This window comes from Nannospalax galili, unplaced genomic scaffold (assembly GCF_000622305.1).
Source record: "Nannospalax galili isolate Female #2095 unplaced genomic scaffold, S.galili_v1.0 scaffold1364, whole genome shotgun sequence".
NCBI classification, from domain to species: domain Eukaryota; kingdom Metazoa; phylum Chordata; class Mammalia; order Rodentia; family Spalacidae; genus Nannospalax; species Nannospalax galili.
Genome location: NW_008350758.1, coordinates 111,125 through 137,543, shown reverse-complemented (window position 1 = coordinate 137,543; position 26,419 = coordinate 111,125). Strand labels below are relative to the sequence as shown.

The 26,419-nt window shown below is 45.2% G+C and overlaps 1 protein-coding gene across 1 annotated transcript; it reads right to left on the bottom strand.

Moving 5' to 3' along the window:
* Window positions 1-3,329: 3,329 nt before the first annotated feature.
* Window positions 3,330-25,761, bottom strand: Gimap8 (GTPase, IMAP family member 8). Its single transcript, XM_017801891.2, has 5 exons — window positions 25,593-25,761; window positions 16,448-17,099; window positions 13,806-13,851; window positions 7,780-8,394; window positions 3,330-4,835 (listed from the first exon to the last, which is right to left on the bottom strand). Exons 1-5 carry the CDS (start codon window positions 25,682-25,684, stop codon window positions 4,144-4,146), a joined length of 2,097 nt encoding a protein of 698 aa, XP_017657380.1. The 5' UTR covers window positions 25,685-25,761; the 3' UTR covers window positions 3,330-4,143.
* Window positions 25,762-26,419: the final 658 nt, after the last annotated feature.

Genomic DNA, 26,419 nt, shown 5'->3' with positions numbered 1-26,419 from the left:
TATTGAAGGGGTCATGGAGAGAATCCGAGGCTTTGCACTGCAAGGGTCAAGAAGAGGCCATTGGTGAAGGTGTAGCCTCAGTTTCAGTGGAGACCCCAACTTTTTGGAGATGCTGGGTCCATGGGACAACCACCAAGGACAGCAGTAGGTGTGGAATGGAGCTGGCCTGGGTCTGTAAGATGAGCTGTGTGTGCTGTGGACTGCAGAGTCAGAGAATTAGAGCTGCCAGAACCCTTTAGAGCCCAGAAGATTGTAAGTGAATCCCAGATGTCCAGCCTTGAGCTACTTTGCTAGACTTTGGTTTTGCTCAAGTGTGCTCGATTCTTCCCTTTGAAGTAAGACAGTACTTGTGACTTTTACAGGAGCCCACCCACAGTTAAGAGATTTTTAAAAGAGTCTATGGACTTTTAAGTGTTTGGATTTTTTAAGGACTGTGGGGCTTTTAAGGTTATACTATCTTATGTTGTGATATTAATGTTAACATCATACCCTGGGGATAAGAATTGGAAAGGTTATTGTTTAATAGTGATGTGTTTGTGTGTCAAGTTGACAAGGGGTCAATTGTGCTGGATAGCTTTAGTGTCAACTTGACACACCTGGGTTGAAGGAGCCTCATTTGGGGAATTGCCTCCATAGGACTGGCCTGTGGCCAGGTCTGTGGGGCATCTTCTTGATTGTTGAGTGATGTGGGAGGGCCCAGCCCAGTGTGGGTGGTGCCACCCCTAGGCAAGTGGGCCTGTGTTACATAAGAAAGCAGGTTGAGCAGAGGCTAGAGAGCAAGTCAGTAAGCAGCGATCCTCCATGGCCTGTGCTCCAACTCCTGCCTCCAAGTTCCTGCCGTGAGTTTCTACCTTGGGCTCCCTGATGAGCTGTGACCCAGGAGATATAAGAAAAATAAACCCTTTCCTCTCAAAGCTGGTAGTGGTCAGAGTGTTTTGTCATAGCAATGGAGAAACAAACTAGGACAGCCCCTTTCATTTCTGGGTCAGGAAACACAGGTCTACCAACATTATCACCCACTAATATGTATGAGGAAAGTATAACTGAAAATCAGTAAACAGGACGTGTGTGTGGCAAAGGGAAGAAACACACTGTGCAGTTCCCAGCTAGATTTGTACACCCTTTGGTCTGTTGAGTACATCCTGTGACTATTCTCAGAAATGGGTGGGGGGGGAGAGATTGAGAGAGAGAGAGAGAGAGAGAGAGAGAGAGAGAGAGCATATAAAGAGTTAGTGTGTGTGTGTGTGTGTGTGTGTGTGTGTGTGTGTGTGAGAGAGAGAGAGAGAGAGAGAGAGAGAGAGGCAAGAGGTTTCTGATGGTACCTGGGAGATAGGTGTACTGGTGCGTTGGTCTGTTGAAGGGAGGGCAGTGGGATGGAGTCATGACTGACATGTGCTGATGGGATAGGAAGGTGAGGGACTTTACAGAAACAGCTCCCACTGTGTTTGGCGTAGTTAAAGAAGAGTTCATAAGAAAGCAGTCTTGAGACTCTTCTAGATTCTTCTAGATCCAAGTGAGCTTGTTCTCAGGTTTATAGGTCATGTCAACGCTCGACCCACTCTTTTAGTAATTCAGCCAAGTTTTAAACCTCTTTTAGTTAAGTCCTCTATGAAGACTAGATTCTTCCGTATGTATGTGTCACAGTGCAGTAAGAGAGAGAAGTGAAGCCGAGGGCTTGCTGTGAGGAAGGGGAGCCTAAGCTGCTGGATGACCCAGTGTGAAAATCAAACACATGCTTAGTGCAGCAGTGAAACAGATACTGAAACAGCACTCCTCCGAAGGCTCCTCTCCTAGTCTGCTCGGCAGAGACATGGGCCGCCTGGATGCTCTGTGGCACAATGCCTGGATCCACTGTGTTCAGGTCCCTCAGCATCAGTGCGTCTGACACTAGGGATTAGACAGATTTTTGTTATGGAGGGTTGTCCATTGCATTGCACAATGTCTTCCAGGAGCTGACCTTATTCCTGGAGTCAACTTCTATAAACTAGGAGCATCACAACAAAATGTCTCCAGGAAATGCTAAATGTTTCCTGCAGACCAAACTCACTCACATTTGAGAACCACTGCATCACAGCAATGACCTCACATTGCAGAGGTAGGATGGACACCAGGTGGTCAGCATTCTAATGCTTGAGGAGTGTAAGCTCAATTCTGGATGGTCAGCTCATAGGGAGACCCTTGTAATAATGGTGGGGTGTTACTGTCTAGGATACAGTAGATATGCTGAAACGGTAACTTCAATGTGGCGTTCTGTGCCCAGCAGGAAGAATTCCTTGGGAACCAAGAGGAAATCATTCCTTTTTCAGTTTTCCCTCAGGCAAAGCTGAACCCTAAAATAAGCTATGCCCAGACACTTATGGGGCAGTGAATCTGTGTGGAGCATGCCAGGTAGCAATGGCAGCCTTGAGATGCGCCTCAGAGAGAAACTTGCCACTGATCTCAGAGGAATGCAGTTAGCTTTCAGGACCCACCTCAGCTTCAAGATGAATCCCTGCTCTTCCTAGGAAGCTGACAGCCTGAGGTTGGGTACAGCAGAGACACTAGTGTCTCTCCATGTAGGTCTCGGTTACTGGCCGTTCTTCACCTTGGAGGGCCTTGTTGAACTGTCATGGGCTTTGTGTGCTCTCTTGTCCCTCTATTTTCCCTTCATAGGAACACGGCATCACAGTTCAAAGTTTTCTTTGCCCCATTCTGTCTTCCCCCCCATCTGTCCTTCACAGACATCCTCCCCTAGTGAACCTGCGACTCTCCTATCTCTGCATGTGCTTCCCAGAGCACCTGACACAGCAGTATTCTTGTCCCACTCAGAAGACTTAAAGAAATACTGCAACGTGTATTAGACCCTAGCTCTAAGAGGATGCCTGTTGCTTATCCCATACACTACCCCCCCAACCTTGCCCCCAACCAGGCATCACCTGCTCAGTCAGGGGCAGCCCATTAGGATGTGTTCCTGCCCTCAAACAGAAGGGAAGTTAGGGGAAGAGGCAAAACTCTCTCCCAGACTAGAATCCTCCCCTGTTCCTGGTGATAAGATTGTTTGTAGTCGTCTGTCCTTGCTGTAGTGAAATGTTCAGAGTAGAAGAATTCTGACCTGGCAGAGGCCGGATATTCAATGACTGTCACCCACATGAAGACCCTCGGGCATCGCAGATGTGAAAACCTCACCTTGGTCAAAGTATCTAGACATCTCAATTACTTCTTCATAGAATTAAGACACTTTCTCTAAACCAGAAGAATTGACATTAAGAGAGTGTGAATTCATGGTTAATTTCAAATTTCATCTTTATTATTTGATTCAACTCAAAATATTTCATACACATTTTCGAGCAGGTACTGTGTTAAGAAGCATGTGGCACTCAAAGGCAGTAGGATCATTGTATAGCCTATTGGCTAAGAACAAGGTAGCATCACAAGTGTTAGTGGTGACAGCCCTTTCTCATAAAATATGTTAATCCTGATGATAACTAATACTATCAGGGTAAAAATATAGATGACATAGATCCCATCTTCAAAGCACATACAAAGTTGCTGTTATTAAAAACACCTGGCTTTCTATTCACCTTGGAGAAGGCTCCACATTGCCCACCTCAAGCAACTTCCGGTAGATCTGCTTAGCCATGCACACAACACCACCACCTTGAAACCAATAAGCAAGTTTCATGTCATTGAAGCTGAGACAAAAGACAGAGTGGAGTCGGAATGTTGCTCCACGTCCACTTTCTGGTAGACCCAGAATCATACTGGGCTTGCACCTCTCTGTATGCTTCTGGATCCTCTGGTTTTCAAGGCACTGTCTATAGTGTGACACTCTGCAGGCCCGAGCCTTGGTCACAGTGTCAGTTCTGGCTTCATCCTACCTTCATTGGTGAAGTGATGATTCTGGAGATTTGACTTTGACCCTTGATATCAGTTTGATATTTACATTCATCTAGCTTGTTCCCTCTCTCCTATATAATTCCCTACTAACTGGCTCTGCTTGACAATTATTTAGCTAAATAAACACTGTCAACATGGGTTTTGTTGTCAACATGGGTTGATGCACTTGCCTCTTGACTATCACAGCCAAAGACCTTCTGTGAGACGGCTCATCCTACCAGCCCTTCCACCTCCCCCACCTCTGCCTCTGTCTGGTATCAGGTGTCCCTATCTTGAAGAGATCCTAGACCTTTCAACTCCCTCCTTGATCTTATCTTTAACGTACCCTAGAATTTTGCTGGGATTGCTGACATACCCCCATGTACGGGAATGTTCGCATCCATCATGGCTCTTTACCAGATCGTTGGCTAATCTCAAAAGAGTTTTCACATCATTTTCCTGATCTAGATCATTACCTTTGTTGTTAAAAGCACAGGCTCTCTTCTGACACTTTTCGAGTATACTTTGAAGGGGCTTGTTCTTCACGTCTTCAATGTAATTTCTAAGGTTTCCATCCCCAAGATCTTCCCTCCGTGTAAAAAGCACAATTGCAGATTTCAAAATTTTGTTCCCAAAAAGGGATTCCAGTTGCTTCACTGCCATTTCATCTTGTTGAGTGAACCGTCCTAGCTGGACGACCAGGACAAAAATATTCATTCCTCCTGTACACAGGGAATTACAGCGTTCCACCTCCTCCTGAACCCAGGAAGAATGATTTTGAACCCCAGGCATCTGGAGGAATGATGGAGTGTCCACAACCACAATCTCCTGCCCATCCACGATCTTCCTGCCACTCTGGCATCTCTGGGTGACTGGCTGGGCTCGGAGTTGAGAGACGAAGGCAGGTCTCCCCAGGATAGTGTTCCCAGTCGCACTCTTTCCTGTCCCACTTCTTCCCACGAGGATGATGTTCAAAAGTTCTGTGCAGAGAGAGTTGGGAAAGATTCATGTCAATGAACTGATATGGAATTCATCTTTCCAAGGTTTTCATAGAACGAGCTTCGTCATTAGGCTCAGACAGCATCAAGGCCTCCCACTGACGAGGAAGGTCCATCCCACACGAGACTGGCTTGCCCTGGTTATACAGTCTCTGAATGCAACAGTGGGACTTGGAAAACACCCTGTCTGGTGCTGGTGCTCACCTGTGAACATGGCACTGTTCCCATCTCTAAATTCACTCTGTTTCCTTTTCTAGAACCTCTTCTTAATCCTTGGCACCAATGAGAAACACTGGCCTTATCTTGGCCTCCCTCCACTGGGTCTAGTCCACACATTTCATTTCTGTCTTTAGTTCCCACTGTCACTAAGTCTTCTCATTACCAATTCTGGTGACTAAAGGAAACTGTCTTGGAGGTATTTGAAAAGCTAGTCTATAAAATTGGTGTTTCATGAAAAACTCACATATACTATCAGTTGATTTCCAGTCCATTTTTTGTCTCACATTCATTAAAAGCAGGATGACCTGCATTGCTTTTTACTGACTAGTTAACAGAATTTCATGATTATTAAGGACAATAGTGCTTGGTGTGCTAGGATGACCTGCATTGCTTTTTACTGACTAGTTAACAGAATTTCATGATTATTAAGGACGATAGTGCTTGGTGTGCTGTCAGCGATGGAGAAGTTATTTCCCTGTGAATGGAATTTGCAAGTGCGTGGAGTTCTGACTATTGGGGGTTTCTATGCCTTTGCACAGGCACTGGCACCACTCAGGGGTCATTTGTTGCTAATTCCTTGTCTAGTTACCAATATTTACTACAAAGTAAAGAGAGAGGAAAGTCCATCTTTCTTCTCCCTCCAGGAGCAATTGCTGAGCTGCTTATCCTGAGCCTAGCGCACTTGTTATGCTTTTCGGTCCCTGTTTCTGAGCCTACACAGGACCTGGTTGACAAGCCTCTCTGAGATCTGTGGTCCAACCTTCCTGTGGTGCTGGTACCATGAAGTCTGTTTCCATCAAGACCGCTCTCATCTCACCCACAAAGGAATCTCAGTCAGTCCTGTTCTTTCTCTTGAAGCTGCTAAACTCTTGCAATGTCTCCCTACCTCCTCAACCATCTAAATCCTCCTAATTCTCCAAAAACTTTTTCAAATGAGTTTCTCCAGACTCTCTTTTCTGACCTTCCTGCTTGCCTGTCCTTCTACTTTAGATGCTCCCTAGAACCTGAAGCTTCATGGGGAATGTACAAAGAAAGTAAATAGTGACACGGTTTTGGGTTTACTGATCTTCCTGGGTGAGGACCTCTGAATCAGAAGAGAAGAGATGCGTATGAATTGAAGGATGAGGTCAACAGAGCATGGAGCCCTGAGAACATGTGTAGTCCTTCCTCAGAAGGTGAGAGCCTGTAGTTGGACCACTAACCCCATCTAGAGCCACATGGCACCAATTCACCAAGAGCAGTGGGGCTCCCTCTTCTTGTCTGGGTGCACAGCTCTCTTACCCTCTTAGCATATTTTGTACATTGAGTATCACTGCAGCTACTTACACTTTCTTTGTGTGCATGTATGTGTGTACAGATGCACATGTATGTGTAGGTACATGGATGCATGTGTATGTAGAAGCCAGAGGACAACCTCAGCTCTCATTCCCTACTCACAGTCTACCTTATTTTTCTGAGACTCTCACTAACCTGGAATTTGCCAAGTGTTCTAGACTGGCTGGCTTTCAAGTCCCACAGTTCCATCTGTCTCTGCCTCCCGACACTGGGAGTAAAAGCATGTGCCACCACACCTGGCTTTCTTTCATAGGGGTTCAGAGGATCAAACTCAGGTCCTCATGATTGCAAAGCAAATACTTTATCACTTTAGCCATCTTCTCAGCCCCACTTACACTTTCTTTTAAATGGTTCCCACCTCCAACACAGTGAAGAATAGAGAACCCAGAGAGCAAGGAAAGTAAATTAGTGCTCCTCAACTATGCCATTGTTGCAGCCCAGTGCTGAGCCTCAGCAGCAGTATGCTGCTGTGGTGGTTGAATGAGGTGACCCCTGTAAGCTGAAGTATTTGGACACCTGGTCAGTTTGTGGCACTGTTTTGGGAAGGTCACGGAATCCCTAGGAGATGCAGCCTTGCTGGAGAAAGCACATCACTGGGAGCAGGTTTGTGAGTTCAAAGCCACATCCTGTGTCCAGTTCGTCTCTCTGCTTCCTGCGCCTGTTTGAAGACATAAGTGCTCAGCTTTCTGCTCCTGCCGTGGAGCAGCCGTGCTCCAGCTTCTGGCTGTGCCTCCCCTCCATGATGGACTCTCGTCCCTCTCTGGAACCTTAAGCCCAGTGAACCCTTCCTTCTATAAGTGGCCTTGGTCATGATATTTTATCATAGCGACAGAAAAGCACCTAACACAACTGTGAGTGAAAGAAGACTGTAAAAGCTCTGTCTACATCATCCCTTGAGATCCTCAGGATCCCAGCTGAGGAGATGCCAAAAGTGTCATGAAGGAAGTAGAGCCAATTCTGGGCATGTGCTTGGGAAAGCCAAAACTTCTGGACAATTTGAAAAAGAAAAGAGACAGAGAAAAGAGACTATCACATGTACCTGCTGGCTGATTGGTTAGGTGTTTGGTTGGTTTAAAGACAGGGTCTCATGTAGCCCATGCTGGCCTTGACCTCATTATATACTCAAGGAAGAACTTGAACTTCTGATCCTCCTGTCTCTACTTCCTGATTGCTGGCATTACAGACATGCACCACCATGCCCCCCGATCCGGGTATCAAACCCAGTGCATGTTAGGCAAGCACTCCGCCAACTGAACTACAGCCTCAGCTGGGCTTTTCCCCATCTTCTTTATGCCCTTCACCATACGACAGCTCTAGTATATTCTTATAGTTCAAGTGCTCCACAAAAAACCGTTTTTATGCTTAGCTGTACCTCTGAAGGCACAAGCCTTGCTGCCGTTGTGCTTCACCATGCGCTCAATGTCCCCCAGGAGCTTGTCCACCTGGCTCTGCTCCTCCTCCATGGTAGCCTGGTAGTTGAAGGCAGTGTGTCTATTTCCATATTTCTGAGTGATATCACAGATATTATTTTCTTCTATTAATGTATCTAGGTCCTGAGCCACAAAATCTTCTTTTCTGGTAAACAGAATGATAGTGTATTTAGTGAATTCTTCTCCAAAACGTCTTTTGATGATGCTGGATATCTCATTATGGGTCTTCAGCAAAGAACTCAGTGGTGTCACCAGCAGGAAGGCATGGGGACCTGTAGAGGTGTGCTCCTTAAGCCTAGAGTCAGAATCCTTCCACGACAAAATGTCTGGAGAATCAATGATCAGAACTTTCTTCCCTTTCCAGACCCTGCTCTCAGACTGAAAGGTCTGAGTTACTGGCTGCTCACTGAAATCAGTCTTAAAGGCCCGCTTCCCCAGGATTTTGTTTCCTGCTGCACTTTTCCCAACACCACGCTTCCCTATGAGGAGGACCCTCAGTTCTGGTATCTCCTGGTCCTGCTCAGGTCCTGAGGTTTGAAGCTGTCTCTTCTTCAGACCTGTGGGGGCAAAAAAAAAAAAAATTCAATCTTCTCCTGAGCTGAATACAGATATGGACACATTACTTTTTCCCAATAAGGTCTCATCCCACTGACCCTGAAAGACTCTAGCTCCAGGAGCTTGCAATTCAGGTAGAAGACACAAGAAGAAAATGAATGAACTAGGAAGTACCCAGAAGTCTGCGGTTTCCAGGTCAAACATGCTAAATTGGGCTTTCTTTCATCTTTATTCTTCAAAGCTAAGTATTGGGGCATGAGGCCCATGGGCTAAGGTTCTTGGAAGAGGTGAAAATCTGATTTAAAATATCCCCTAATCATACACTCACACAATAAAATACTACTCTGTTTTTATTTAACTGATATACAACATGGATGGAATCATGGATGGAATCATGCTGAGTAGAAGAAGGAGACCCAAGACCTGCATGCAGTGTGACCCCATTACCTGATTTTCAGAACAAGAAAATGATCCACATCCATGGGAATCTGTGGGAGGAGGCTGTAAGAACCCTGTTGTCTGAGGGGAGAGGAACTTAAAAATTTTTGTATTAATATTTTAGTTAATATATAAAATATATGCATGTACATTCATGTATATTACTGCACTATCCACTGTAGGCAATACAGAGAAATAGCCTAGATGTCAATCAATAATCAAATCGATAAGGAGAATGTGGTATGGGACTAAAGAGGTAGCTCAGTTGGTAAAGTATTTGCCTTGAAAGCATGAAGACCTAAGAAAAATTCTCAGAGCCCACACCAGACATGGTGGGGTGCACTTGTAATCACAGTGCTGGGAGGGGGGGACAGGTTATCCCTAAGGCTCTCTGACCAAACAGTCTAGCTGAACAGTGCTGCCCTACTCAAACTAGCTAGAAAATGTAAGAAAACTAGATGTCTGTCAACTGATGAATGAATCATAAAAATAGGGCATGCAATGACATATTACTTAGCTGTAAAGAAAAACAAAACTTACAGGTAAATAGATGAAACTGGAAAAAATCTTAGTGCCAGCCAGGGAGAAATTCTTTTTCAATAAAAGTGGATGGTATATCAAGTGGCACACAAGGTTGTCCTTTGGCCTCCACTTTCGTACACATACACACACTTATGCGTGCACACACATATACACATGCATGTACACACTTACCTGCACATACACATGCATGCACAAACACACACAGATGTGATATATATGCACACAATAGATTTTATTCTGTTGTAAAGAACGAAATTATGTTATTTTCTGGAAAATGGATGGGACTCGAGTACAAAATGACGTATCCTGCTATGTCACCTTAAACAAACTGTTTTCTTGTGAATCTCAGAGCTCACAAGGGTGAAGTGTCCAAGCTGTTGAATGAAGACAACCCTGGTGCTTTGACAGACACAGAGCAGCTATGGAGGGTTCATGGCCAAGGAGGACCTTGAGTCAGGCCTCAAGAGCTTCTCAAGAGCTTCCCACAAGCTGTTCCCCAGACCACACAAAAGGTGCAATATACTTTGTTTTATATAAAGTATCAAAACCCCAGTCAGAATAGCCATCATCAAGAATACAAATGACAACAAATGCTGGTGTGAATGTGGGGAAAGGGAGCACTTATATACTGTTGGTAGGAGTGTAAAATGGTACAACCACCTTGAACATCAATCTGGAGGCTTCTCAGAAAGCTATAAATAAAACTACCATATAAACCAGTGATAGTGCTTCTGAGCATATACCCAAAAGACTACACACGATACTACAGAGATACCCGCACACCCACGTTCATTGAGGCTCTATTCACAGTAGCTAGGAATGGAAGCAACCTAGGTGTCCATCAACTGATAAATGGATGATAAAATGTAGTTCATCTACACCATATTATTCAGTTATAAGAAAAAATGAAAATTAAAGGTAAATAGGTAGAACTGGAAAAATTACACTGAGTATGATAGCCCAGGCCGTGAATGACAGATGCCACATGTTTTCTTTCGTATGGGGGTTCTAGCTTCCGCTCTTCAGTTCTGTTTGTTTAACTTGGAGTACCTGTAGAAGCTAGGGAACTGGAAAGGGTGCCTGGAGTGGGTTTCTATAAGGAAGCAGGGATAGCAGAATACAGGTAAAAGGAAAGTACGGAATAGGAATATTGGGAGTAGAAAGGTTTAAGCAGAGGGGTGGTGGTGTGTGAGGATCGGGGAGATAAGTGGGAAGTGGGAAGATTAACCAAGACAACGTGTATGAAAAAGACACGAGGAAACTCACTATCCTGTAACCCAAATAAAAACCACAATCAAGGAAAAGAGTATCATATTATTTCATTTGGTATGCTTTCCAGTATGGTCCCTTCAACACAGGAGACTCCATACAGTACAGTGGCAGAAGTGGAGTGGAGAAGGGAGACGGCAGCCCCTAACGACGCTGTCTGCTCAGCCTGTCATCCAGTGTCACAGTACAGTAGATACCAGCACTCAAGACCATGACTTCTACAGCGTGTCTGACACAGACAAAAGCAACGATTTCTAAAACATCCCTCTATTAACTGAAAGGACAGCTTCTGCCTCACCTCACTCTCACCATCTCTGGGACAACAAATCTTAAAGCACCTGGCCGTAGAATTACACCACTTCCTATCAACACCTAGTCAAAAGCAAAGTCAGCTTCCTTGAAATCTCCTAACGCAAGCTATAGCTGTCAAAAATTATCTCCAACTGCCTGGTCTGAGATGCTCCCATGCCTTGGATCAATAAGAATGATTTTGTTCAGTCACATGCATCTTCCTGAGGCCTTGGACTAAGGAGCATTGACTGAATTTTGAATACTACAGGGAGTAAAATCATGATATTGATAATAAGATACCTTCATTTCATGGCTGTTATGAGAATAATAACCTTCTTGGATGTTTAACAGCCATACTCTGAGGCCTATATTAATTTGGTCAGAGGGACTTACAGGACAGGTTTTGCTCCTTTCCCTCCAAGGTTGACTAAGTTCCAGGGGACTATGGAGCATCTCTCAAAATGTCCTGTAACTGTGGTGAGTCACCTGTCCTCTTGTTCAGGGAGGCCATGGAGACCCCACCAGATGGCCTTGAACCAGTGTCCAGTCTACAAAGAGGAGGGTCAACTCAGAGGGAACATCTCATTCATGCTTCCAAGTGAAGCCAGTCATGGTCAAGCAGGACCTTTGACTTATCTTCACATAGATGGGACTGGTAAAAGAAAGGAGGCAGGGGCTCCTCCCAAGCCCATGTGATCCCTGAGGAACAGATCCTCAAATGACCTTAGAGTAAAAATAAATTGATTTATTTGGGCCAACCGTATGGCCTTAAACACCCAAAAGGAAAGTATAACCAAAGAGTAAAGTCATCAGTGTATTTCTTTAAGAATTCAAGGGATTATACTTCCCAGACATTAGGCTTAAGTCCATATAAAATGTTATTTAAACAATTATTTCTCATTGATGATTTTGTTTCTAAGCAGAAAGTACTACTCAGTTGCAACACTTCAGATCTTGGTCTCCGATACTGTAGTGCCCACCTGTAGCTAAGGGAGACAACCAGCTATTGTTCTAAAATGATGGCTAAATTTGTTTTCTCCTCCTATCTAGAAGCCTTTGAGAGGGAATTGACACTAATTCTAACTACTCCAACAGTTAATCAATGTGCCTGAAAACAAATCCTGAGTTCATCACTCTCGAGTCCAGCCTGTGTAGACAAAAGAAAAATGAGGAGCAACCCAATGGAGGGATGCTTTTGGAAGCTCCGGTCAAGAAATCCCAATGGACTCTGATATGAACATTTGAAACTTGCTGTTTTGATCTTTTTCTGGTTCCCTGTCTAGAACTTGTAATGTTAATTACTCTTGCCTTTCCTTCTTCACATCCCCTACTCACCAATCAAGGGCTTTCTTTTCTCCCTACAGATAAGAGTTATATAATTTGAGAGTCTTTTAGATAGACCCACTGAAGGGAGTACCCCAATTGCCTCACCCTGTGTCCCTGCAGCATGTAAGAAGCCAGAGTGGTCTGCTTCCAATTCCCTATTGGCAATTTGAGTAACCACTTCAGAGGATGCTGTGACAAGAGTAGGAGGTAGGAACTGGCTAGGCAGTTAGGGTAAAAAGACCCTAAAGAAAAGTAGCCAGTTTCTTGGCTAAAAGTCAAAATATCCTTGGGCGTTCCATTCTCTGTTCCAAAGGCCAAAAATGTCAAAAGTATTTAGGAGCTCTTATCTAATCCCTAACAGATTTTAGGGTTACCTCTTCAGAGGGGGAAATATTAAAGTAGCAAAAAGCCCCATTACAAAATAAAGAGTACATGAAGTGGTCAGAAAAAAGTGATGGGGAGATATGGAAGGAGTTGGAGGGGAGAAAGTAGGCGTGGATTTGATCAAAACAGCTTATATGCATGTATGAAATTCTCAATACATTCTAAAAAAAACTTTTAAAAATTTATTTTTATTTTATGTGTATTCATGTATTGCCTGAATGTAGGTAAGGGCGTCCATGTTGTGCCATGCCTGCAGAGGTCAGAAGAGGCTGTCAAATCCCCTGGGACTGGAGTTATGGGCAGTTGTTAGCTACCATGTGGGTGCTGGGATTCAAACCCCAGTCTTCTTCGAGAACAGTCCATGTTCTTAACCTCTGAGCCATCTCTCCAGTCCCCTCAATATAAACTTTAAAAGTTAAAGAAAAGATGTGTGTGTGTGTGTTTAGCCTTCCATTGCCACTACTATGCCCACCAATATATTATACACTGTAATATAATGTATAAATAACTTTGTATGCTATGAGGAATAAAGTATTTGTATTTTATTTTCCACCAGACAATGTCAGCTTCAATTACTGCTATTATTATCAAATTTAGTAAATTTCTAAAATAACTATTGTATCATTTTGGGGCATTTCATGAAGACAGGGACTCTATATTATTATTAACTACAGAATTCTCAATTTCCACACAGCATTGGCCCAGAAATAGCCTTAAAGTACATCAATGTTTGCACAAGCCCTGTGTGTTCATGTTATGGGAACACGCCATTTATTAATGTGTACTGACTTGTTTAGTTTTGTGGGACACAACGTTAATGGTGATCAGTACCTGGATGCTACTCATTGGTGCTGTCCATGAGGGGTGTATTCTGCTTTCCCATCAGGAGCACTGAACCCAGGACCGGGAAGAAGAAGCTGAGTTAGGAAAGAAGTCCTGGGGGGCGGGGCGAGCCTGGCTCCACAGCATGGCAGAGGAGGCCGGGGACACCAGACGCCCAGGGCTGCGGCTCTGCTTCACTGACTCACAGATGTTAGGATTCTCCTGGGCACAGGTGTGGGTGCCCACCCAGGCTAAGGTATATTTTGGTCTGATCCATATAATTTCTGCCACTTCACTTGGGATGTGCAGTGCATTAAGAGGATGCACGCGGTCGACTTACCATGTAGGCTGTTCCCTTCTTGTTGTGCGGCTCCATTCCCATCATCCTAGAAAATAAGGGGGGGCGGGGAGAGAATGGTGCATACAGAACTAAAATATCAGCTTTTCACAAAATAAACAATGGAGACACTGTTATATAACGCTGAGTGTCTGCTGGTTAGGATGAGGTCAAGTCTAGGCCACGGTCACGATCCTCACTAACATTTGTGCACATATCAAGAAAGACAGATCCCCTGATCTCACTGCTGCTCCTGCAACAGATTCCCAGGGATGGAGACAGCTCCAGCGCAGAGATGGCGCCTCTGATATGAGGTTACACTGAGAATACCCAATCAGGTAAGGAAAACAAAGCAGAGAACTAACATCCTCTTCTCCTTGCTGTGCCAGTATCCTTACTCCTAAAATGAGAACAATAATCTGCAGTTCCGATGATCTGGTGTTCATAGAAATTTCCTTCACTTCTTTCTGACCTTATCTCCGTTGACTCATCATGACAACCAAGACAGCCTCTCTGTTCTTTCTTATCTGTTCTCACCCAGTGTCTTTGTTACCTTTGAGGCTCTTAGATCTCTCTCCACCTACACCTGATTTCCTAGGGTTCTTTATGTGCAAAACATTATTTCAATATAAATATGCATGATAAAATGATATAAAAATAATCTTCCCATGTGTAACCAACCAGAAAAGTGACAGTTATTAACTCATAAAGAAGCTTATGTGTTTCAATATGCTTATACAGATATGCATACATGTCTATGAGCATAGGAGAGACTCACTGGGTTTCTTGTTCAGAAATCTGTTTGATATTGTATCCTGAGTGATATGTTAGTGTCTGCACAGCTGCCTCATCCTTTTTAGTAGATCCAATGTATTCACTAGTAAGAACTGGTTATTGGTGTCAAGGTGATAGTGATGGGTCTTCATGTTATTTATGGTTTTACTGTTTCAAAAGGTGCTGAGATAGCACATGTTTCTAATACAAATGTTTTCTTTGGGCTTCTAAAGTACTTAATATCTTTGTATACTCATGCATGGCAAAATAATATAACAGCTAATGATTACTGAACAATGGACAAGTCTCCAGTATTTGTTAACAACTTTGTAAGCATCGTATTTAATCCCCACAGCAGTTCCTCAGTGTATATTACTATCTCTCTTCTCCACAAGACATAAAACAATGTAGTTAACAAAACAGACATTTCTGTCCTCATGGAGTTTGTGGGGAGCCAGCCATTGTCTACTTATCCACAGGAATCCCTTAATGTGGTGGTGACTGACTAAAGGGATCTGGGTGGGCAGAGAAGTTGGGAGCCATGCCTGAATCTGAGTCAAGGGCCCAGGGAGATGGAGGAGGTGAGTTGAAGCTGAGGCTGATGGATAAACAGAGAAGACACAGGGGGAGGGGGAGGGAGGGAGGAAGCACCAATGTGGAGAGAACTGTAGGTGCACAGTGCCAGCATAACTCAGGGACCAACAGGAAGGCTGGTGAGCACAGGAAACAGGGCGCAGAGCAAGGGGCCACGCTGAGTCAAGATCAGGACAAAGTCTGAAGCATTTTGAGCAAGATGTCCTCATGGGAAGCACATTCTGAGCCCCGGCCAGATGCTGACCCTCTCACCAGCCAATTTCCTCATCTGTAAAACACCTTCACAAGGAAGTGGTGCAAAGACTTGTCATGTGGGCGTCTGACGTTTAAGGTGTGCTCTGTGAGCGCTGCTTTCCTGCTTACACTTCCTTACTTTATCAGTCGTTAGTCCTGGCAGCGTCTCTCTTACCACATCTTTCCAGGGCTTCCCTACGTCTGACCCCTCTCGACTGACATCCACCTGCTCATTCAAGTTTGTAGGTGACTGAATTCTAGAACGTCTCACTCAGTCGCAGTGGCAGAACTTCACAGGACGTGTGCGTTTCTTTAACTGACGTGATTTCAAATACATTTTCCTTTCATGTTAAAGAATTAAATGCAATTAACATCTGGCTGTTGTATGTGAGGTGGGGTGGGTGATCAGGCTCCCAAATGAACAAGGGGAAAGTTGTTACTAGGTAAAAACAGTCCAAGGGGGAAAGGTGCTGAGTCAGGCTGGACGGTGGCAGCAGGAAAGTTAAGAAGCAGGTGGATTCCAGGAAGAGTGACCTCCTAAAACGAAGCGGAAACAGGGTAAAGCGTCAGACCTAGCACGGCACAGCTGGGCTAAGACCACTGAAGGCTAGGGAGAAAAGACAGAGCTCAAAGCCACAGTGGGGGATCCTGTGGGAAGAGCAGGAAGAAGAAGAGAGCCCAAACTGTGTGAGGAGAAAACACTAGAGGCCAGAGATGGAAGAGAACTCCACAGCCTTTGGAACAGGCAGAGAGAGAGAGAGCGGGCAAAGCAAGGGGCAGGTGGTTTTCATTGAAGGGAGGGAAGAGAGACTCTACAGACTCTCACCTGTATAATAACACGAGGGGACAAGGGAGGCAAGGGCTTCATTTCCCCACTAACTTTCCAGGAAGTCCAACCACCCAGGCTGATACTGAAAGTCCAATCTCTTATGACTCCAGAGTATGTATACACATCGCCCTCAACAAAGCATATGTTCCATTGCACAGCGGGATAGTCTATTGATTTGTGTTGATATGTGTCTCCTCCACTAGACAATTCCTACCTGGAATCTGCTGCTGTCCATTGTAATCCTCATAAAATATGGTCCAGGACTTTTCTCCATCAGACGCTCAATCACATGAAGGAGCTGGGACACGGAGTCCTGGTGCTTCTGGTCTACCTTGTTGTTGAACGCACAGTATCTGCCCTCAACTCTTTGAACCAAGGCCTTAAGAGAGTTAGTACTTTCTATGTAATCCTGCAGCGAGTCCTCACCCAGCTCATCTTCCCGAGTGAAGACAACAACCACGTGTCTGAAGGCTTCAGGCCCAAACCTCACCCGGATGCCCTCAATGATCTCCTCGTCCTTCGCTGTGTAGTGGCCAATGGGGATGATGAGGAGCAGCGCATGGGGGTCAGGGTCCGAGAGCTGTGAGCACTGCTGCAGGCCGAGCTGCCTGACGTCAGCAGGGACTAGGGAGGAGAAAAGGTCCGGAGTGTCGATGACCATGACCATCCTCCCTCCCACGATCGCGCTCTCGGTCTGGCATGCTTTGGTCACCGTCTGCTCACTGAACTTGGACTCAAACACAGTTTTGCCCAGAATGGTGTTTCCTGTGGCACTTTTCCCTGCTCCTCGTTTCCCCAGCAGGAGCAGCCGCAGTGCGGACGGTGACTGGCCTTGCTTGGACTCGCCCTCCTGGCTCCAGCTGGTGCTGTTGAGATAAGAAATAGCGCATCAGTGCTGCATGGGGGACAAGTGGGGATGGGGATGGGAAGAAAGCTCATTGTTCCCCAAAGTATTTAAACTGCTGTGCCAGGGAGACAGCATGGTCTGAAAGTGCCTGTTTCCAGGTGTGAGGACGTTGAGTTCAATGGTGGCACAGGCTTTCGATCACAGTGATTGTGAGAGGGGAGCAGAGACAGGAGATCCCTGGAGCTCACTGGTCAGCTAGCCTTGCCTACTCGGTTAAATTCCTGACTACCAAGAGACCGTCTCAAATGATGGAAGATGCCTGAGGAAAGACCTATATGGAAATGTTCACATGAACACTTGCACACACACATACTCCCACACGGAGGAACACACACACATGTACACACATACACACAAAGAATTTATGCCGCTGAAGTATTAGCATAGGCCTGGAATGTCCCCAGAGTCTTCCTGTGTTCCTTTCTCAGAAGTAAAGCCAGAGTTTGTTTTCAGTCTTTTGAAGAATTTTGACCAGCGGGAGCCACGGAGTCAATAGTGAACACCATGGTAAGCAGACAGCTTTTAAGTAGGGGAATCTCATAACTAATAGCCACCATCAGATGCTAGAAATACATGTATCAGAGCTGAGGGAGGAACACTTGCCTAGCATTCCTGGAGCCCTGGGTTCAATCTCCAGCACTATTAATTAATCACAAACACAAATTTATGGAAACTTGCCAAACCAGGATCTCAGAGGAGAAACCCTAGAAATCTGTATTTATTAATACTAAGTGATAGTGACTAGCCATATTTGGGAAGCACTGCCCTATAAAATAACAAAGCAGTCATATCTACAGCTCATCTGTAAAGGTGATGTGAGGTATGCATGGGACTCTGAAAACAGGGTCCCAGCAGACAGGCTCAAAAGCATCCATGTGGGGGACTCACGAGTCCTATGTGACAGAGGGGCATCAGGTGTTAATGGAGATCACGGGCTCAGAGTCCAGCCTTGTTCACCTGCTCCGTTGCTCACTAGCTCAGCTCTCAAGTTTGCTTAGCCAGTGCCAGGGCCTAGAGCCCTAGAGGGTAATTTAGTTGACTAGAATGTGTGATTTCCTGAAATCAATCTCCAGCACCAGGAAAATGGCTGTGGGGGTCCACGTCTGTGCTTGTACTTGGGAGGTAGAGGAAGGAGGATCAGAAATTCAAGGTCATCATCAACTCCATAGTGAGTTTGAGGCTAACCTTGGATACATAAGATTCTGGAGAGAGAGAGAGAGAGAGAGAGAGAGAGAGAGAGAGAGAGAGAGAGACAGAGACAGAGAGACAGAGAGAGAGAGAGACAGAGAGAGAGACAGAGAGAGAGACAGAGAGAGAGACAGAGAGAGACAGAGAGAGAGAGAGAGGAACTAAAACACATTGCTTAACCATTCTGAGCCTTGATGTCCTCATTTATAGGTCGAAAATGACATCTTCTACTTTGAAGACACTTTTATGACTCAAATAAGATGGTATGCATGAAAATCTCTTGCCAACAAGGTGTAAGAAAAATGCCCAACATTGTTGGCTGATTATCAGGAAAATGTAATTCAAAACCACAAGGAGGCATCCATTCATTCTTTGAGAAGGATCACTGTCAAATGACAAGTGGAGATGAGGACGTGAAGAAAAGAGAACTTTGCACCCTGTTGGTGGGAAAGTAAACGAATGTAGTCAGTAGGGAAGAAAAAATTAAAAACAAAGCTGTCATATGATCCACTAATCCCAACACTGTGCCTATCAAGGGAAATGAAATCAGCTTTTCAGAGATGACTACACACCCATGGTTATTGCACGATAGCTAAGAAATGGAAGCACCCTAAGTGCCATCAACTGATGAATGATAAAGAAAACGTGATGTGTATAGAAAACAGAGTGCTATTTGACCATAACGACAGAACGGAACCCTGTCATTTGCAACAGCATAGATGAAACAGGAGCTCATTAAGTTACTTAAGTGAAATAATTCAGACTCAGAAAGATAAACACTGCATGATCTCACTCGTAGATGAAGTAAAAAATAGTGATTTCATAGAAGTCGGACATAGAAAGGAGGTTCCTAGAAGCCGGCGGGAAGGGTTGGGGAAGCATGATCGCCGAGTGCCACTGCAGTTAGGTGGGAATGGGAAGTTCCAGTGAGGGGCCGCTGTGGAGAGCCATCATGTGCTATGGGATTCAGAGAGCTGAAAGAGAATTCCAAAGGGCTTCACCACAGAAAGATGAGAAAGAACTGAGGAGATAGATATGCAGATATGTTTAGCATGATTTGAATGTTATTCAGTGTCTATAGGTATCACGATATCACATAGTGTGTTATTAATATATACAATTTATATATATTTCAAGTAAAATAACCTCAATTTAACTCGAGAATTGTATTGCCTCCTGAGCTTCTATTTTTTGTCACAGGCCAAACTCTCACTGTCTGTTTCCAGCCCGCATGTTCAGCTACATCTATACTATTTTCCCAAACACAGTGTGTGCCAGTCAGATAACCTGCTCTGTATTTCTTCATTGATTCATACCCAACCTTGTTTGACCTATGTTTGAATCTGACTTGCTTAACTGTCCAACCCTCCTATCTTGCGCATTTTCTTCTAGATTCCCCAAGCATCCTCGGCCCTCGGATCAAGGCAGAGGTTGGGGAGGTTGTCCAACCCTCCTATCTTGCGCATTTTCTTCTAGATTCCCCAAGCATCCTCAGCCCTCGGGGTTGGGGAGGCCCTGGAGAACTCGAGGCCACACAGAAGCTCTACAACAATGGCTCTGTTCTGCCAGAATCGCAGGTTTGCCCATCGGAACTCATCAGTCATTGGTAGACCCCAAACTGGTCTGCACCTCGGAACCCGTGTCCTCCCTTCGAATACTTAGCTTCTGGTGGTGTTCTTGTTACTGCCCTCTGTTCCTTACAGTGTACACAAATAATAATAAATAAATATTTCCTTTCTGAGGCTATAAACCTGTCCAAGATACCCTCCCCTGTGGCATCTCCTGGTACAGACCTACAGGAGAGATATTCTTTCCATGAAGTCCCCACAGTGCCCTCTTAGGTGATCAGTCCTCCAGGCCCACAATGAAGTCTGAATGCTCCCTTTGGCATCAAGGACTCTTGTCTTGCCCTTGGTAGGCCTCCTCCCACCAGGGCTGCTCTCAAATCCTTTCCATCATTTGTAATAATTTATGTGTACGAATGTATTGCCTGCATGTATGTGAGTGCACCCGTGTCGTTAAATAACAATATTTTTAAAAAGGAAAATCAAAGAAATCGAACAACGTCAGTAAATGGCAGACATGGAGCAGGCAGGTGGAAGCAGGTGATGCAGGTGAGGCTGTTTACGAGGGCACTGTGGGGGCTTCATGGAGAGAGCATCTCTCCTGTAGGTCTGTGCAGGGAGATGCCACAGGCGAGGGTATCAGGGACAGATTTGCAGCCTCAGAAGCTACGTGCTTATTTATTATTATTTAGAAAGGAAACATGTTTATTGTGGACCCTGCAAGGGGCAGTGGCCGGGCAGTAACAAGAACACCACCAGAAGCTAAGTATTCGAAGGGAGGACACGGGTTCCGAGGTGCAGACCAGTTTGGGGTCTACCAATGACTGATGAGTTCCAATGGGCAAACCTGTGATTCTGCCAGTACACAGTCATCGCTGTAGAGCTTCTGCATGGCCTCGAGTTCTCCAGGGCCTCCCCAACCCCTGCCTTGATTTGAGGGCAGAGGATGCTTGGGGAATCTAGAAGAAAATGTGCAAGGTAAGAGGGTTGAACAGTTAAGCAAGTCAGATCCAAACGTAGGCCATAGACGATGGAGTGTGAATGAATGAATGAATGAATACAGAGTAGGACAGAGTCATGGGAGCCCGGAGAGGAAACAGTCTTTGGGCACAGTCTGGTGCACCTCACAGAAGCTGTCCCACGGTGGTGACAGAAGATGCTGTCAATCACGGTGGCCTTGACACTCTGGTCACTTAGTGCCATAATCTCTTCATCTTCCACATCTTCATCTCCCTCATTGTTTCTCTCTCTCTCTCTCTCTCTCTCTCTCTCTCTCTCTCTCTCTCCTCTCTTTCTCTCTTTCTTTCCAAGACAGGGTCTAATGTACCTCAGGCTGACCTCAAACTTACTATGTAGCCAAGGATGACCTTGAACTCCTGATCCTCCTGCCTCACCTTCCCAGTGCTGGGAGTGTAGGTGTGTGCCACCAAGCATAGCATAGAACCATGGGCCTCAGATGTGCTAGGCATGCACTGTACTAAGCCTCGTTCTCAGACCTCCCCCCCCCTTTTGTAATGGCAACATAACTGACCTTTATTCTTTCAGATTGGCAAATAAAATAAATTTAAAACTGAATAAAATGGGAAATAATTTAAATTATTTAAAAACATGTCTTTGAAATGGCAAAATCCAATTTCTCATTAGGTTATCACAAGACTCTCCTATGCAGGAAAAATTTATCGCAGCAAATGAATTCATTTAATAAAATGAGCTAAAGTGCTCATTACACTTTGGATTTCTTTTGTGTTAATAGTTGTGAGCATAATCAAGAAAAAAGAAGTTTTAATGATTAGATAGATAAATTATTCTCTATGAAATGTCCTCAACTCACTGCTAAGCATTTTTGTCACTGACAGAGACAAGGCAAGACAAAAGTGACACAGGAGCCAGGCGTGGTGGTGCAGGCCTTTAATCTCAGCACTTGGGAGGCAAAGGCAGGTGGATCTCTATGAGTTCAAGTCCCTTTTAGTCCAGACCATAACGTTTGTCAGTTACTCTAGAGGACTTGGCACATTCAGAAAACCTAAAGAGAAAAGCAAAATCCTCACGTGCTCATCTCAGAAGTAGCTGTGGCTAAACATGTGCTTGTTTCATACTGAGTCACACGTCATTCAGCAATGACTGGTCTCATTAGTGTTTTCCTTCAGCAACATGTTCTCCAAAGGTAATTTGGAGAATGAAGGAAAAAATGAACAAAAATTTAAAAAGCAACCTTCTACTTACATAGAGTTAGCCAAGTTTGTGGTGTTTTTATTGTGCGGGAATTGGTACCTGCAGTTTCTCTTGTGGTACTTAGAGAAGGTATGCGGCCTCAGGAATCCACATGATCATGTTATCTTCCATAGGAGTTGCTCCCCACGTCCAAGCCAGCGGGTGTCTGGCTTCCTTGAGACCTGCTGCTTGCGCAGAGCCCAGGGAAGCTGAGGAGTGAGGCCTGTTGCAGGTACGAGGCCCACACTCCCACTCTCCTCAAACCATCATACATACATAAGGATTGTTCTGCAACCTTTAGAGTTAGTGTTGCCTGTTGGATTTGGGTTGTTTCCTTTTGCTTGTTTGTTTTGAGACAGTGTCTCACTGTGTAGCTATGGCTGCCCTGGAATTTGCTATATAGACCAGGCGGGCCTCAAACTCAGAGATCTACCAGCCTGTGCTTCTCAAGTGCTGGGGTGAGAGGTGTGCACCACCCCTCCCAGCCTGCCTGTTGGGTTTCGAACTATCTTGGGGCCCATTATCCTTTCTTTGGCCTCTTTATCCCATTTAAAACGAGGTCTGCCCTGTGTCTTTCCCACCATAATGCTTTGGAAGGACTTGTTTTTATTTCCTAGGTTCTCAGCTGGGGGGAGTGGTGGGGAGATTTCCTCAGAACAAGTCCTGCCTAGAGTTTCACCCACGTCTGAGTTAGATGAGAATAATGAAGTTTGGGCTTTTGAGCTGATCCTGGAACAAAGTATTAAGACTTTGGGGGCTATGGGGATAAAATGAGTACATTCTGCATATAAAAAGGCATGCATATGGGGGGCTAGAGGTGAAGTGTTATGGATTGAATGCATGCCCCAAAGTTAGAGACACCTTTCTCCATTCATCAGCGTTGGAGGTGGGGCCTCAGAAGAGGTGATCAGGGCATGAGGACTCTGCACTCACGAGTAGATCAATGCCATGTTCGTGGAAGAGCGCTCTGCATTATGAGAATGAGAGCAAACTGTCATAAATGTGCGTTTGCTCTCCTTCTGCCTCTCAGGGACCCTCTTTCCCACGTGCCTTCCACCGCGGTTTACCATGGAGCAAAGACCTCTGCCAGATGTGGACCCCTTGATTTTGGACTTCCCAGACTCAGGTCTATCTATCATCTGTCTATCTATCTATCTATCTATCTATCTATCTATCTATCTATCTATCTTCTATCTATCACCTGTCATCTATCATCTATCTATCATTTATCTATCTATCATTTATCTATCTATCTATCTATCACCTGTCATCTATCATCTATCTATCATCTATCTATCTATCTATCATTTATCAATCAATCACCTATCTATCATATCTATCATCTACCTATCATCTATCATCTATCTATCATTTATCTATCTATCTATCTATCACCTGTCATCTATCCTCTATCTATCATCTATCTATCTATCTATCATCTATCTATCAATCACCTATCTATCATCTACCTATCATCTATCATCTATGTATCATCTATCTATCTATCTATCATCTATCTATCATCTATCATCATCATCACTTTCTTCAATTAGCACAAAATTCACTGAGATCATTCACCAGGCCATAAAGTTGCATGCTAAACCAGCACATGATCTTCACAAAAAAAGTACTGCACGTGTGATCAGAAGGCATAAGGAAGTAGAGGTGAGCAGTCAAAACACCTTCCTCCCGCTCCAGTGCGGCTCCCTATGCCTGTATCTGTGCTCTTGAAGCTGTCTCCGCCATCAGTGACAGAGCAAAGGAAGACACATTTTTAGACGATTCTGCACAAGATTTAGACAGCCCCAGCAGAGGAAAGAGATGGCCCTGTGGCCCTAATCTGGCCCTGAATGGCAGTAGTGAAGGGACATCCTCTCCACAGGACTCTTTGAGCGGTGCACCTGCTTGCTCATTTACTAGAAGAACTGGCCAGATATCCAGCCATTACCAACTCCTTAGCTCTCCCAGTGGCTTGGCTGGATGGTGAGAACATGGAAGGAGCATGATTAGAAAATTAGTGACAAGGAACACTGAAAAAGGAGTGTGGACAGATGCTTCAGAATGAGTTTAAAAAATCAGGAAGGCATTTGTGTGCCATTGGGATATTCACCAAAAAGTGACTTCAGCAAGGAAGATTTTAATCTTCAAGCTGACAGGATGATAAATTCTTTTGGTACCTGTTGGCTTCTTCTCCTGAACACCTGAGTATCATCAATGGGCCCATGTACAAAATGCACCGCAGTGGCAGGAACGCAGATTATACATGGACCCACTAACATGGCAGTATATGGTGCCATCTGTCCTTAGCCGGAATTCATGTGTTGGGAATCATGGGTAGAAATCAAGTGGGAATGGCACTGCTCAGCATCAAAAAAAGGTTCACTACCAGCCCCCAAGACCTTACACTCTGCTGGAATAGAGGTCTTCATTACAGAGAGCAGAACGCTTCCACCAAGAGACAATCACCCCCAGCGCCGAGCTGTGGGTTAGGACCAGAGATGCCCCTACCCTGGGACCTTCTCAGGATGCAGCCCAAGTGGAACATGGGTTCAGGCATTGGAAAAAGCTTCCTGTGACACAGAAATTTGTCCCACATCCAGGGGCAATTGGTCACAGAGAAAGGTGGTCAGACAGATCTCCAGTGCCTAGCACGGTCTTCATTACAGAGAGCAGAACGCTTCCACCAAGAGACAATCACCCCCAGCGCCGAGCTGTGGGTTAGGACCAGAGATGCCCCTACCCTGGGACCTTCTCAGGATGCAGCCCAAGTGGAACATGGGTTCAGGCATTGGAAAAAGCTTCCTGTGACACAGGAATTTGTCCCACATCCAGGAGCAATTGGTCACAGAGAAAGGTGGTCAGACAGATCTCCAGTGCCTAGCAGGGGGAAGATTTTAGTCTAAGACAGTGAGTCAGTCAGCACGAGGAAGGGAAGGGTTAACAGTGATAGCCAGGCTGCCTCAAATGTAGATAAAGTCAGAACTAGTATTTTCCATAAAATACCGACCACCTTCCACACATGGTTAACTGGACCTCTCTTGGCAAAGACCTGGAAATATCAGCAGAGTGGACGTGGAGCACAGACCCTGTGCCTCGCTTCTCCAGGAGAACAGCAGCCCCAACAGCACCCACCACCTTCCTCCTGGGGGCTGCTCTGTGGCTCTAAGGAGTCCTGAGGAGCTGCCCTTTCTGTTCTTGCTTCTCTCCATCCACGTTTTCTTCCTCTTTCTCCTCTGGACAGAGCCCAACCCCCCTGACCTCCTCGTAGGAATTGGCTCTACATCTGCCTCAGGATGTATACCCTGCACTCCTCCTACTGGGTATCATTGGGGTGGCACAAGTTGGACCAGGAGGAATCCTAAAGCTCTTGAAATCAAACCCAGCACAGGGCAGGTTGCCTTCAACGGGGCAAACCCAACACTCCCCCCCTACAAGTATGCAAGAGTGCACACGTGTAGACACATACAACACACATATCTTAAACGTACCTCGGTCCTGCCTCCTGGCCTCTTGAGGTCACAAAGTCTCTGTGCTCCACCGGGCTACATCTGTCTGTTTTTGGCTTGGGAGAAGCAGCCATCACTGTCTTCAGGCCAGTGGAAGGTGAATCTTGAGGCCAGGAGCTGCGTAAAAACAGTAGAGGATTGACCAGTTTTCTGGGACCCTAATCACCCAGCAGAAGGATTTCCAAGTATTCCTGGGAACACCATGTGGCAGAAAGCTGCGGGAGCACAGGCAGGCCACACAGCTGGGCACCAAAGTGGCCAGCTCAGCTCGGGTCAGGTGAGTTCCCAGCAGCACAGACATCAGAAGTTTAGAGCTAAGCTAGTTTTGGGATGACTCCTAGCAGGTTTTCCTTCCCCTATTCGTCCCCACCACCAACTCGTTCTGCTTGGACTACTCCCAAGATATAAATAGAAGTAACAGCGAGGTGGAGGTGGGTATGGGGGAGGGGTCTGAATGTGGCCAAATTACACTATTTGTGCTATGGCCTGTTTTCTCTCTCTCTCTCTCTCTCTCTCTCTCTCTCTCTCTCTCTCAATAAATATAATTTGCTTACTTCCATAAGGTAGTGCTTCCTTTTAGTTAACTATAAGCTTTTTCCCAACTAGCAAAACACAAAAATGCTTGAAACCTGGTGTTTTCAAGTGACTCACAAAACGAAGCCACTGTTCCGAGAGTTCACTGTGTCTCAGCAGCCCTGACCTGAAGAACTAGAGCCCTGAGGACACCGTTTTCTACCTAACTTTACTAAGAATACATATCATTAGAGTTGCTGTCTGCTTCACGACTGGTGCACAGTGTACCAGTGGTC

Bases quoted from the DNA above. Each gene is read 5' to 3' on its own strand.
- Gimap8 (XM_017801891.2), bottom strand. From the start codon at position 25,684: ATGGCTGCTTCTCCCAAGCCAAAAACAGACAGATGTAGCCCGGTGGAG. The intron at 8,395-13,805 runs GTAAGTCGACCG...TTGCCCCCACAG, and splicing joins AGAAGGGAACAGCCTACATG to GTCTGAAGAAGAGACAGCTT. The intron at 4,836-7,779 runs GTACAGCTAAGC...CTCTCTGCACAG, and splicing joins CAAGGCTTGTGCCTTCAGAG to AACTTTTGAACATCATCCTC.